General features: G+C 44.0%; 1 protein-coding gene across 11 annotated transcripts in view; it reads right to left on the bottom strand.

Moving 5' to 3' along the window:
- The window catches only part of DLG3 (discs large MAGUK scaffold protein 3), a 58,008-nt gene that overhangs the window by 7,772 nt on the left and 35,321 nt on the right, over window positions 1–14,915 (bottom strand). For 5 of the 11 annotated variants that reach the window (XM_003135151.7, XM_013990918.3, XM_085007258.1 and 2 more), the window contains 3 exons: window positions 4,163–4,339; window positions 3,794–3,869; window positions 2,889–2,988 (listed from right to left, as the gene is read on the bottom strand). In XM_003135151.7, the coding sequence (XP_003135199.3) occupies window positions 2,889–2,988; window positions 3,794–3,869; window positions 4,163–4,339 (353 nt within the window). Of the gene's footprint in view, window positions 1–944; window positions 991–2,888; window positions 2,989–3,793; window positions 3,870–4,162; window positions 4,340–14,915 lie in introns of all 11 variants that reach the window. The other 6 variants (XM_085007257.1, XM_021079732.2, XM_021079733.2 and 3 more) reach the window with 3 other exon arrangements.

Here is a 14,915-nt window from a genome sequence, read left to right as displayed (position 1 = left end):
CAAAATGACAGGCGAATGAGATGAAACATGGACACAACAAACTATGGAGTGAGACACTGCTCGTTTCAGCCAGGATGACACTGTTCCAGACCGTGATATGCTGTGGCCCTCAGGAAGGACTGGCTGAGTCGCCACCCAGGCTAGTTCCTAAGCCATCCCTCAAGGAAGCGCCTTTATCCTCATGCCTTTATTACTTATGGAAGGAGAGTATGTGCTGACAGAACCCGCCTGACACGGCTGCATGGATGCACTTGTGTGCACAGCGGGGCGGCTAAGGCCCTGTCATCTAGGTCCTTTCATTTTTCACTCTAGGATTAGTTTCCAGAGGGGAGAGGTTGGTCTTAGTTTTACCAAGCTAAAGCACTAGATATATATGGTCCATAAAACACTGCCGAGGCCCTCACCCCCTCAGAGATGCTCTGTAGAAAGCCAGCCCACAGGCATCTCATGAGGCCCCTGGACCTGCTGGGACATCCAAGATGCATGTTCTATAAAGGACTTCGCAACACTCTTACCCCTGTTTAGAGATACTGAAAGAGCTAATTCCTAAGCCCAATTCTTTAGTGCTTTGTCACTAGGAGAAGAATCCAACCAGCTGGCACCCCTGACCTCAACAATATGCTAGAGATGAACTGGGTTGTCCCCCTGGAGGAGCACTTCTTGCCCCCCTCACTTGTAGGGTGGAATGCCAAGATGGCTCCACACCAAGTCAAGGTATAAAAGAATAACACAGACATGAATGATAGGCTTTTATTAGGGTACCAGGGATCCAGAGCAAAAGCGTGACAATCAGAGCCAATTCTCTACTTCCTCCTGCTGTGATGTCAGTTCTCAGAAACACTGCCCTCCCCTCACCCTTCTCCCTCACCCATGTCCCCTATACCCCCAACCCCAGCATCTCCACTCATGCCAGAAATAATTAATGATATGTAAGTTTGACTTACTCAGGTTCTTTGCTCCATAATAATCGTCACTTAACCCAGGGAAGTCCTGATTTCACAGACAAGCAGGACAAGGAGGGAGGGAGGGAGGGATGGAGGGGAAGAGGGAGGAAGGGAAAGTATTTGGGAGACGAGAAAAATAGAGAAAAAAGACAAGGGGAAGGAAGAATACAGAGCCAGGTGAGCATCAGTGACAGAAGTATGAAATACTACGAAGACCTATTAACTATAGTGAGGTTAAGAACTTTTCTACAGAAGGAACATCTCAGGTCAGATACGATACCCAGACTTCATGCTGCCTAATTTGCTGCTAGAAGGCCTTAGAGTGGATGACCTTTTTGAGGTGACAGGCTGACAGGAGAGACAGGTGACTTACCAAGGCTTGGAGCACCTGCTTTGACTAAATTTGTAGTTATAGAGCCCAGGTCTCTGTTTTGCCCCTGAAATTACCATTTCCCTCTGAGGGTGCATGAAAGAGCAAATATTTATGTATGGCAGAAAGGCAGGCAGAATTATCATCATCCCAAGGAGCTTTCACCCAATACTGACTCATTCCATCCAAACTCTTCAGGGAAAGCTAAATGTAGTCTGAGGTATGCCTTCCAGGCTGACCTGAGCTGTGTAGACCATATGGGATGAGCTCAGCTTCTGAAGGATAAGCACTAGGCAGTTTCAGCTCTTACCCAGCAGCCAATACCCTCCCCCATTCACCTGGGTCACCCAACAGTGAACCCCATTCCCCTAGGCTGGGCTCAGCATGGAGGTTCTGGAACTCATCCGGTGAACTCTGGTGACCTCACCTCAGGCCTCTGTGTCAGACCACCTCCTCTCATGCACGAGCAGAACCAATTGCACCTAGATCTTCGTACTGAGCCACCCAGGCCTGTGAGCCTTACCCTCCACCTGGATGAGAGCACCCGTGTAATCCACTAGAGTCCAATGACCTACATATCCCATAACCATGAAACATGTTGGCCTAGAAAAAGGATCTATTTTCTATCAGAACTAGTCAGTCTCCTGCCATCCCAAAAGCTCAGGACCCCGAGACCCCCCTCCTTGTGAGGCAGAAGAGGAGAGGTTTACAATTTACCATGAACCACATGAGAAATATTTCAGAAGCCTGACCTGCTGTTTAAGGTTAGGGTGACAACAGCTCATTTCTGAGGTATATGGTAGGATAAGACTCTATTTCTCAGGACTGAAAGTTCATTTAGACCAGCTTTACGGCCTTTTCTGTCCAACCAGCTTTGTGTTTCTCAATAAACTTTCATTTGGACAATGTTGAATAATCCCCTTTCCGTGTCAATTCCTTTAAGCGAGAAGGATTTTATTTTGAAAGCTGGCTCTGTAATCACTCTGGGAACACAATGAGTCTCTTAGAGCTGTGTGAGTATCTCATGTACATATGTACCTGTGTATAATTCAAGAAGTAGGCCCGACTCCAGGTGTCCATGGAAAAAAGGCTCTTCTGACATAGATGAGCAAAGATAAGGTAAAGAAAACACAAGAGGAAGAAACCAGGAGAGCAACACTGAGTCCTTAGACCTGGTTTTCTTGAAAAAAACCATTTTTCTAAACCAAACACTGTGGCTGATAACCACTTATCACCACCATAGCAGAGCTCTCAGCCTGGCACTCCTAACACCAGTGCCAGGGACTTCCTGTTGGCCAGCTAAGTTCTACCTCAGAGCCTCCAATATTCTTTCGGAGTGAGGAGCTGGAGAAAAAAGACCCAATGTTTCCCTATACAGACCAATTTCTACCCTGACTCTGCAAATAAGCAGACACACACACACACACACACACACACACACACACACACACACACGTGCGGACAGATGGGGACACACACACACACACACATACTCTTTCTCAATCTTCAGTGCAAATGAGGAAGAGAGGGCATGGCTGTGAATGATCTGCTCTCGGTTCCCTGCTGCTACTTACGTTCCTGTACGCTGCTCTCCTGGGCCATGTTTTCTTTGCTCTTGTAAAATGGAAACTTTCGAGAGAGGCGGAAACTCTTTTTACGTTTCGTTTTGATCGACTGTGAAAGAACATGAAGATGGAGGGGAAGGACAGAAGAAAAAAAAAGAACAATGGATTTTAAAGCATGCAAGAAAAACTAAAATGGAGACAATGGTGAGCTAAATAAAAGACCATCTCTCACAAATGGAGTCTATGAGATTAAATGAAAGTTGATGTAAGAGGAAAATTATGTTTACAGGAAAATGTAGGGATGTTAGAGGTGTCTACCTAATCCAGACTCACAACACTCACTGGTACTTCCTAAAGGACAAAGGTCTCTGTAGCTTCCTGGACACATGCCCTAAGGTGCCACTGATATACACAGAGTCATCTACTCCATGTCTCTCTTCCCTCTACCGCTCCGGAAGTTCTTTGGCCTGTGAAGCTCACAGAAGAAAAGGGGTGAATGGAGAGAGCCCTCCTGCCTTGTTTGGTCTGAAGGGTGGTCAGAGCTCTGGGCCTTCCTGGCTGGATGATGAATCCAGACTCTGTTCAGGGTCCCCACAGCTCCGAAAGGGTCTACAGCCAGGGAGAGAACCATATGTGGTTTCATGTGCCCCAAGTAAGTCAGCCTTCCAGACAGTCCAACTCCAACACATCTTCAAGAGCCAGTTACCCAGGGGGGAGGAGTGTATACTGGCTGCAGAGTTTAGGTGCCCTCTCTCTGCTTTCTGAAAAGCAGTCAGTATTCTGATAGAACAGAGCCAGCTCCCTGAAAAAGAGATATTCTTTTATGCTCCCCAATTCTCTTATCCACCAGACAGACTCCAAGCTTCTTACTCCTCTTCACATATTGGCTGACTTTCTTGGGGATCCCCACTTACCCTGTTAGACTCAATCATCCCCGTCCTGGCATGAAACTTCACGGTTTTCAATCGAGCCCTTTCTTTCTTTTCCACCCTGTTTTGGAGTCAGAAAAAAGTCCTGTTACGACCAGTACGTGGTCTCAGCAGTGGGATGCAGTGGGCACAGCAGCCTTCTTAGGCTCACTGAATCGTAACCATGTCCTGAGCACCAAATCTCTACCAAAAAGGAGTAATAAAGCACATCCACTGCTCTCAAGCAACTTATAGTAAAATCGGTAAAAAAAAAAAAAAAAAAAAAAAAAAAAAAGAAAGAAAAAAAGAAAGAAAGAAAAATCAATACCAGGAAGAGGGCAAGGAAAGTCTCTCTCACAAGTCATGACAACTCACCTCTTCTTACTGGGGATCACACCAATTTGCTCGCTTTCTCCATGTGGGGTCACCAGTCTTGCCTGCCACCACTCATCATCAGAGGCATTAATGACATGTAGAATGTCACCATAAGAGAAGCTGAGCCCCTGGCTTGGTAGGCAGCTGTCCCGAGTCCGGTCATAATCAAACAGGGCCCTGGAAACAGAATGAAAGATGAAGTGGTCATCTCAACACTAAATGGATGGAAAGGCCAACCCAAACAGTCAGCACAGACCCAGCAGAATAGAAGGAATTCTGCAGGAGAGTGCATCTTCTTTCATTTCTGACATTGTAAATATGTGGCCCGTTCTCAAAGAAACATCCCATTTTCCCAACAAGGGGCATAAGGGGAAAAATCTTTCACGAGTCCCCTCTCCCCATGGCTTCTGGACACAAAGTTGAAGTCCTCTCCCTCACCCACATCCTAGGGAAACAAGTTAGCTCTGCCAATGGGTTTTCTCAGCTTACAACAAATCTTCAAAAAGTAGTTGAAGATAGGACATGAAAATGTTAGCTACAGGAGTTCCCGTCGTGGCGCAGTGGTTAACGAATCCGACTAGGAACCATGAGGTTGCGGGTTTGGTCCCTGCCCTTGCTCAGTGGGTTAACGATCCGGCGTTGCCGTGAGCTGTGGTGTAGGTTGCAGACGCGGCTCGGATCCCGCATTGCTGTGGCTCTGGCGTAGGCTGGTGGCTACAGCTCCGATTCAACCCCTAGCCTGGGAATCTCCATATGCCGCGGGAGCGGCCCAAGAAATAGCAACAACAACAACAACAACAACAACCAAAAAAAAAAAAAGATTAAAAAAAAAAAAAGAAAAGAAAATGTTAGCTACAATCCCAAACAACGTGTGGTAAATGCTACAGAAACACAAAAGAGAAAGGGCTCTGCATCCTGGGGCAGCCACAGAAATAGCTAAGGCTGATGTTGACCCATATAACGATAAAGTTGAAGGGTTCCCCTACAAAGAAGTCTCCCAGTTCAGTCTCTCTCTCTGTTTCATATACAGAAGCTAGAGGTGGAAGAATAATTTGCCCGAGGTCACACACTGAACTAACCTGGGACAGAACCCATGTCCTCTGACAAGATGTGCAGAGTAAAGATTAAAGGTGGAAGAAGGTAGGAAAAGGTGGCAAGAGCTGTAACATCTAAACTTACGAAAAAGAAGACCAGTTTGGCTGCAGCTGGGAGTCAGGGAAAATGAGGTTGGAAATAAAGGTCTGGGCCCAATTTTGGAAGGCCTTGAATAGACTCCTGAAGATTTTAAAGAAAGTGACATATCAGAGTTCCTATGTGGCACAGTGGTTTAAGGATCCAGCATTGTCACTACAGTGGCTTGGGTTGCTACTGTGGCAAGGGTTCGATCCCTAGCGGGGAACTTCTATATGCTGCATGTGTGGGGGTGGGAGTGTGAAAGAACCTTAGGAACGTTAATCTGACCTCACACATAATGAGGTAGTGGGTGTATTTGAAGGCAAATTTAAATCAAAGCTACAAGCTCATTTTCAGGATGTACTGCTACTGATTTCACCTCTGGTGAAGGTGGTACTTGACATCAGAGCTTCCTGCTCCGGGGAACAAACTCACTTACATTAAAGTGTCTACTTTTCTCATCCACTGGATCTCTCCTCATAAGGAGTCACCATAAATGGGTGATTTCAGTGAGAAGTTTGTATTTTTCTACTTGCATCCTAGGCTCTGTCTTCATATTCTGTTAACACCTATGCACACACAACCAGCAGATTTCCCAGAACTAGTTCCAAGACTTAGCCTTCTATTTGCAAAGTAAAAAATACTATCCCCCCCATAGGCAGGCCAGCCCAAATGAAATACGGAAGGTGGTAAAATTGTGGAGAGTGACATACTCATCTACTTTTTAAAGTTCTTACATCAGAATCCTTAAGAAATCAGTGCCAGATTATTTAAAAATGAAAACAGCCAAACTGACCAAAAACAAAAAACAAAAACAAAAACAAAAAAACAACCTTTATCTCCCTCAATTTACACACCCAAAGCAGTAAGGAGACCGAGGTCAGCAGATTAAGGAGACACTCCATCCTCAAGATTCTTTCTGGACTTTGTGTGACAGAATCAAATCTGAATGCATTTGCACTGTGTGTGTTCAAAAGTGAGTGTCCTAAAGCAAGGAAGGTATTCTGTCAGAGGTTCCTACAAAGACATGCATGGAAAAGACCTTATCCTAAGTGACACTGAGAAACACTAAATGTCATTATGGATTTCAAAGATTAAAACAAATGTAGTAAGGAAAAGAGCTTGGACTCAGCACAAATTAGTTTGGGGAGGGAAGGAAGGAAGATGTTTAAATGAGTTAAGAGAGATTAGGGTGAGGTTACAGAAGATGACAAGGGAGAGTTTACTGGTTATAAGTTGAAAACAGAACATGGACAATCCAATATATATTTTACCACCTCACAGAACCATATGGACCTTTGGCAACAGCAGTAAGAAGCTGAAATAAGAGTTCCCATCGTGGCTCAGTGGTTAACCAATCCAACTAGGAACCATGAGGTTGCGGGTTCGATCCCTGGCCTTGCTCAGTGGGTTAATGGATCCGGCGTTGCCGTGAGCTGTGGTGTGGGTCACAGACGCGGCTCAGATCCCTCGTTGCTGTGGCTCTGGTGTAGGCCGGTGGCTACAGTTCCGATTAGACCCTAGCCTGGGAACCTCCACATGCCGTGAGTACGGCCCTAGAAAAAGACCAAAAAAAAAAGAAGCTGAAATACAGTAAATGAACTATACTTCAATATAAAATTAAAAAAAAATAAAATTATGTTGCAAAAAATAAGAAAGAAAATAAGATGGAGTACATATTATAAAGTTGATGTAAACATGTTTTCTGAATGAAGGAATATAATTATTGGTAATTTATTAAACGTTTGCGATATAAATAAAACTAATGCCAGTTTACTTCCAAGATGAATTTCAGATACCTTACAATATTAAAACACGTAACATGAACAAAGTGGAAACAAAATAAATGCCAGTCCAAGGCAATAAGAATGTCAGTAGTTCCCACTGCATGAAGGAATGGAACTGTTTGGTTTGTTTTTTAACCACAAGCATGTGCTCCTGTTAAGTCATTTTAAAAAGGAACTGCTTTGAAATATTTTAGCTGTTTCTTTTTCTTCTCTAACATATTTCTAAACAACTATTTCTTCTTGCTCTTTCTTGTTTTTGTTTTTACAATTTACATATTATGTCTTGGTTTTCTATAGCACTCACTCATCCTTTCTCTCCAGCCTTTCCAATTTAGCTACATCGCATTTTGGGGTTAGGCAATATTTAATTTTATATCATTACACAAGTAGTGTCCATTGATGACTACTCTTCCCTTCCTATAAATTTTTCTATTGTTTGTTTCCAGGTGGTGCCTAATTTCCATTTGACTATATTCTACATCCCTATCATTTTGTAGCCCCATTATTCAACATACAGTGGGCTATTTAGATTTACTATTTCTTTTTTTTTTTTTTAATTTATTTCTCTTTTTGGCATTTCTTGGGCCGCTCCCACGGCATATGGAGGTTCCCAGGCTAGGGGTCGAATTGGAGCTGTAGCCACCAGCCTACGCCAGAGCCACAGCAATGCAGGATCCGAGCCGCGTCTGCAACCTACACCACAGCTCAGGGCAACGCCGGATCCATTAACCCACTGAGCAAGGGCAGGGATCAAACCCACAACCTCATGGTTCCTAGTTGGATTCGTTAACCACTGCGCCACGACGGGAACTCCTACTATTTCTTTTTTGTTACTGTTAAAATATCTGATTCCCACTGTGGTGCAACGGGATCTACAGTGTTTCTGTAGCACCAGGAGGCAGGTTTGTTTGATCCCTGGCCCAGCACCGTGGGTTAAAGGATCTGGTATTGCTGCAGATACCAGTAAGTTGCAACCTTGGCTCATATCTGACCCCTGGCCCAGGAATTCCATATGCCGTAGGGCAGCCAAAAAAGAAAAAGAAAATCGAAAGTAGTTCCTTTGTGTAACTAGAAAAGAGGCAAATAGGCAAGGGATGAAAAATTTTTGCATATGCTATTGTAATATTTGAGATTTTAAACTATCTATATGCATTAATTTCATTAGAAATTAAAATAATATAAGCTCATTATAGAATATTTGAAAAACATAAAGCCTAAAGAAAGAAAAAGTTTAATGTTAACTTAGAAATAACTCTTCAGAAGTTCCCATTGTGGCTCAGCGGTAAGGAACAAGTAGTATCTATGTATGAGAAAGTGGGTTTGATCCCTGGACTCACTCAGTGGGTTAAGCATCCGGCATTCCTGTGAGCTACAGTGTAGGCCACAGACACAGCTTGGATCCCACATTGCCGTGGCTGTGGCAAAGGCCAGTGGCTGTGGCAAAGGCCAGCAGCTGCAGCTCCAACTCAACCCCTAGACTGGGAACTTTCATATGCTGTGGGTGTGGCCCTAAAAAAGAAAAAAAAAAAGTAACTCTTCATAATCTTATGGTATTGTATATCATCACATAATAAACACACGAACCAAGAAAATATATATTTCTAAGAGTTCTCTTGTGGCATAGTAGCTTAAGGATTTGGCATTGTCACTGTAGCAGCTTGGGTCACTGCTGTGGCGCAAGTTCAATCCCTGGCCTGGGAACTTCCACATGCCTAGAGCGTGGCCAAGAATAAATAAATAAATATTTCTAAACATGGTGTGTATACAATTTTTCAACCTTAGTTGTCACCTGAAATTATATCATTAATATTTCCCGTCATTAGCTATTCTTCCAAACTAATTTTTTTTTTTTGTCTTTTGTTGTTGTTGTTGTTGCTATTTCTTGGGCCGCTCCCGCGGCATATGGAGGTTCCCAGGCTAGGGGTCGAATCAGAGCTGTAGCCACCGGCCTACGCCAGAGCCACAGCAACGCGGGATCCGAGCCACGTCTGCAACCTACACCACAGCTCACGGCAATGCCGGATCGTTAACCCACCGAGCAAGGGCAGGGACCGAACCCGCAACCTCATGGTTCCTAGTCGGATTTGTTAACCACTGCGCCACGCCGGGAACTCCCCAAACTAATATTTTTAATGATGACATGACAGTCATCATTAATTAAGCAAATATTTATCAGCATCTAATATGACCAGGTACTTAAAAAAAAAAAGAAGTGGAGAAGTTGATATACCAGGCACCTGATTTGAGTCATTTACTTCAGATGAAGAACATGTTTGGCCCTAAGTTCCCTGGCAAACAAGGCAAAAAAGGTAATTTCTCAATAAAATGTAGTACCCACGACCACCTGCATTCTGCCTGATGAATTTGTGAATGAGCAATACTGAATACAAGAATAAACGGTGCTTTTTTTAAACTACGATTTTGTTAAAGACATAGCATAATATTTGAATTCGAAATTCTGAACTATGACGTCATTCTCAGTTGAGAATGTAAAAGGTGAATTAACAAGAATTTCCTATTCTATCAATTGGAACTGCAAAAGAGAACAGAGCTTTGCAGAACATTGAAGCCTCAAAGGTCATTTCATCCCACTTGCTAGCTAATAAAGGAAATTCCTTCAATATTCTCTAAGTTTCTTTCCAGTGCAAAGCACTTAATGAGTCTGAGTCTTTCCTAGGTCTTCTCTACCAGGCTAAACATTCCTAATTCCTTTAACAGTCCTTCCATTGTCATAATCTTGATTTGTTCTCCAAATCCATGATGTGGATTTTCACTAAATCCACTTTGTCTCTCTTCCTGCTGAAATTGTTTGACTATGAGTTGGAGAACTTCCGCAAAGATGATGAAAACCAATCCCAGAGACATACATGGCCTCATCTAGAGTTGTAAGATCTAAGTCACAGTCATATTAGAAAAAAAAAAAACTGTCCTCTTGACTATGTCTGGAAAACACCTTTCTTCCATTATTTAAATACTCACTGGGTCTATTTTTGGGCCCTGTGTTTGATAGATGGGAGATACAGAAGCAAAAATCAATCTTCACCTTGTGTGGAGTGTGCTATCTGACAGAGTTTGTTATAGTGAGAGGCACAAGGGCAGGACAAACCAAGGCCTGAAAGCTTTCAGAGGGTCCATGGGTCATATCTATCTTGGGGAATCTTTGAGGAGATGTTGACATTTGAATTGGACTTAAGTGAAGGTTCAGGATTTCAAAAGATAAGAGATGGAGAGAGGCTAGAGGGAACAGTATGAACAGAGACTTGAAGGCAAGTGGCCCAGGGTGTGTGCCAGGGTCAGCAGGACCCACATCTAGCAGCGCCGCAGGGCACTTGGGGGAGAAGCAGACTGGGGCCTGCATGGGGACAGCCTGGAGTCCAGCTAAGGAGTCTGGCATTCATTTAGGTGGCCTTGTGTGACAGAATACATTGCCACGGCTTTTTAAAAAAACCATTACCAGGCTAAATTTTCACGTGGAAAGTAACCCAATAAAAGAGAACAGGCCCGAGTAGTAAAAAGAAACCATTTTTCAAATGACATATATTTCATGTAATCAGAAAAACTGTGTAAATCAATTAATTGATTTTGAAAAAATATTGACTACCTACCCATCTTTAAGAAGCCATCTAGCACGAACAGTCTCTCTTAGGAACAGCCTGTAAACCTAAGGATGTGACAGGGATTGGCATCTAGTTGCAAATGGCTCAGGTCAGGCTTTGTAAGAGGATCAAAGAGCACTTTTCTCTACAACATGGATATATCCTCCTGTCTATCCCTTTTCATCCTTTGGGCAAGCACTAGGGAAAAGTCAAGGGAGTACCGTACCACCACCTTCTAAATGAGACTGAACCACTGTACCATAACCAAAATCCTACACATGCAGTGCCCAGATAATATACCACCAATCTTTTCAACCTCTGACTCAAATCACAAGTGAGCAGGGGAAAAAAAAATACATATTTGTCTCGGGACACCTAAAGACCATAATTAACCACTCTGTCACCCTGGTGCCACCTCATGTGTGTGAGCTTATTGACAGGATGATATATTGGGAGACTAAGACCCTCAGAAACACCTTATCCTTCCTGGATCTAATTAAAGATTTTCATGGAGGCCTCCAAGTTAAGGACTGGCCAGGTCAGAGGGAGACAAAGCTTATGTCAGGAAAGAACAAAGCTTATGGAAAGATTACCATCTACCCATAGCCTAAGATCACAGTGAGTGGTCTACATAAAAGATTACTTTTTAACCCTGAATATGTCCCTCCTTGGTTATGGCTATGCGCCTCTGTGAAGCAAGGGAGAGCCAGATCTTGGTTTTCCCACACCTTCTCAAACATCATGGCCAGGCGAGAAAATACTGATTTATCTTAAGAGCAGGGTAAAGAACACATGAAAAGATAAAAACTGAAAGTAGGGGGAGCTGTCTTGTGGCTCAGTAGCTTAATGACGTGGTCACTGCAGCAGCTTGGGTGACTGCTGTGGCAGGGGTTCAATTCCAGGCCCAGGAACTTCCAAATGCCACGAGTGTGCCCCCCCCCCCAAAAAAAAACCGAAAGTGGGCAATGAAGCCATCTTCTGGAGCCAAGTTACACCAGCATGAAAAGCAGATGTTTACTTCCCAGGGTCTGCAGGTTGGAGTTCCCAAGATAAGCTTCAGCATGGTTGCTTTAAATGCCACTGCCTGTCTTTCCTAAAGAGAAAGAGTTGCCAAAGGTTTGGAAAGATATGCTGCTTAAGTGGTGACCTTTCAAACAGTATCCCCTAAGAGCTGTCTACAGGATGATGGGGAGTAACACGTGCTCCAGGGGATTTTACCTAATTTTCCTTTCAGCTGGGACCTCACCGCTGAAGGGGAAAACAGAAATATAATCAGCTCTAAGTAAACAGATTACTAGGCCAAAATTTCTGCACTTCAGGTCCTAAATTTTAAAGCCTGGGTCTGAAAGATCCAGAAAAATCATAAGCACCTGGCCCAGCCACCCTGGTGTCTTAGCGAACAGGTATGCAAAGAAAATGGCAACTACCAAGGAAACTTGTCAGGCAGGTTTCTCACAGCAAAGTAAACACTTCAGCACTACAGCCTCAACCGCAAGTAGATGCTTCCTTGCATTCACCTAGTAGCATGCCCACCTCTCTCACCATGGCTCTGGCCATCTGTCTGGCCTGGAAGTCTCTGCCTGCCCCCTCATGCCCTCAGCAGCTCCTCTGAGGCCCAACCCAAGTCCCACCCTTCTCTGTGACCCTGGCCACTCCAAACTGCCTTCTTCCAAATGTATTTAGCAATAACCTTTCTTTGTATTTTCTGTTTATTTAACTCTTGCAGTTTTTTAATCTTTCATATTATATCCCTTTGGGAGAAGCCTTTTGAGGACTGAGGTCATGAATGATGCTTGCAAATGGCGAGACCAGGCTGGGAAAGGGGGCACAGAACACCCTCCCAGTCACTATCCCTCAGAGAGTTCCTCCACTATACTTCCCTCCAATACCAGTTTGGGTGTAAAACATCACTTTCTTCCTCTGGTCAGTGTTATGGGCTGAATGTTTGTGTGACCCCTTTCACAAATTCATATATTGAAGCCCTAACCTCCAATGTGATAGTAATTGGAGGCAGGGCCTTTGGGAGGTAATTAGGTTTAAATGAGGTCATTGGTGCCTTTATGAGAAGAGGAAGAGACAGGAGAGACCTCTCTTCGCTCTTTAGAGCACACCCAGGAAAGACCACTTGAGGACAGAGCAAGAAGATGGCCATCTACAAGCCAGAAGTGGGGGGCACTCACCAGAACCTGAGTTTGCCAACACCTAGGACTCAAACTTTCCAGCCTCCAGAACTGTGAGAAATAAATATCTGCTATTCAAGCCACCCAGCCTATAAGCCTACGGTATTTTGTTATAGTAGCCCAAGCTGCCTGAGACATAAAGTACTACATAAAGGGTACATAATACTTAAAAATTGAACAGCTCCTCCCGTTCTTGGTCCATACAAAGCATGCACAGAGAACTATAAAGTGGCAGTCATTCATCAGCCCTGGACCTTAGTGCAAAAGTTAAAATTTCTAGCAGCTTCTGAAGAGCAACTCAAAAGCCCAAACTTGAGTACTCAGGGAGACACAAGCTGGATCATCACAAGAGGAAAGAGTGCAGCTGGCAGCAAGTCAGGACTCCTTGGCACATCTTGAAGAAGGGAACATGGAGAGCAGGCCTTAGAGAGCAAGTATAAAGTTAGAAGGACATTCACAGAATCACAATTTGTGAATGTTCAGGGTTTACAGCACCTGTTGGATTAGCTGAGGGGATTAAGAGCACAGGTCCAAGACTGACATTTGGGGTCTATGATCTAGCAACAGGCAGTTCCAGAATCACTGATGCAGGAGACTGTCCTACCCTCTGGTAACCCTGAACACTATATAAACTGTTCTTGCCTGGTTTTTTTTTTTTTTTTTTTTGGCCGCATCCATGACATATGGAAATTCCCAGGCCAGGGATCAAATCTGAGCCACAGCTGCAACTTATGCCACAGCTGCAGCAATGCCAGATCCTTATTAACCCACTGTGCCAGGCTGGGGATCAAACCCACACCTTAGCAGCAACCAGAGCCGCCACAGAGACAATGCCAGGTCCTTAACTCACCGTGCCAGAGCAGGAACTCTCATGTCATTGCTTTTTAAGATGTATATTATCATCACTTCCAAATTCTGTCAGATAGTGAAGCTTGCCAATATCATCTTGTTGGCGTCTTAATCCACTATTGAAACATTAATTAGGAAGACAAAGTTGGGCTCCCCCAAGCACCACGCTGGGCTAAAGCCAGGGTAGCTGTACAATTAATATCTGCTTGTTAGCAAGGAGTATCTTCCAGCCTTCTGCAATGAACAGGCCAATATTTCTGACATTGTTTCTTGAATCAGGCCTACAGATGGGGCATGATTTCCTTCCTAGAGTGGCAAAAAGCCTGGGATGGCAGATAGCCAGCCAGAAAGCCAGGAATCCCAAAATGTCTGATGCTGTCCTGTGGCTTCAAAGAATGCAGCCAGGCTAGCCAGAACAGATTTTCAAAAGCTATTTCTACAAATGTACTATCAAGCCTCTTAGTAACCTTTGGAGGATAAGGTCTTTTGTTCATTCATTCAATAAACAAGTGTAGAACTTGGAGGTCTCTGAAACTCTAAACTATCCTTTGTGTTTTTACTACCTTCACATCACATCAGAATGGCCTGAGTTAAATATCTAGCCAACCTGACCCTGAGCAAAATGCTCAAGAGAGGCATATTTCTGTGGATTTTTCCAGTGTGAAAGGCAAATTAATAAGCAGAGCAAAGGCCCTAGACTTGGCAGAAAGAGGGGCTCTGTTCATCCTGCTTATACTATTTAAGAGGCATTTCTAGTATGGTGAAGGGTGGTGAAGGGTGGGGAAGGCCTTTCCATTAAGTCACCAGTGATTTTAAAACCAAACACTGTTTCATTTTCCAAACACTGTTATCTTTCTTTCTCCTTCCTGCTCCCAGCTCCACAAATCCCATCTCCCCTGTGGTTAGTGCAGCTGCAGTTCCCTAGGGCTTCACCTGCTATAGCCTCAGTGCAGCTGCCAGAGGGTGTTATTTGCTTCAAAATAGCTTTGCAACCCCATGCATACCAGAAGATAGAGACTGAGGGAAGGGAAGGGAAGAGAAACACATCAGAAGGGGAAACAACAGTGAACAGAACTCACAGAAAAGGGATCCTTCACATTAACCACCGGCTGTGCAGTATCTTGTGGTAAGCTGCTAGAGGGCAGGAACCACATCTAATGCTTCCTTG

The sequence above is a fragment of the Sus scrofa genome, chromosome X (genome assembly GCF_054392235.1).
Source record: "Sus scrofa isolate SSC_HxYL_T2T_F1_AM1 chromosome X, Sscrofa_HxYL_maternal_Yorkshire_Landrace_v2.0, whole genome shotgun sequence".
Classification (NCBI taxonomy): Eukaryota; Metazoa; Chordata; class Mammalia; order Artiodactyla; family Suidae; genus Sus; species Sus scrofa.
This window is presented reverse-complemented; position numbering and strand designations above follow the sequence as displayed.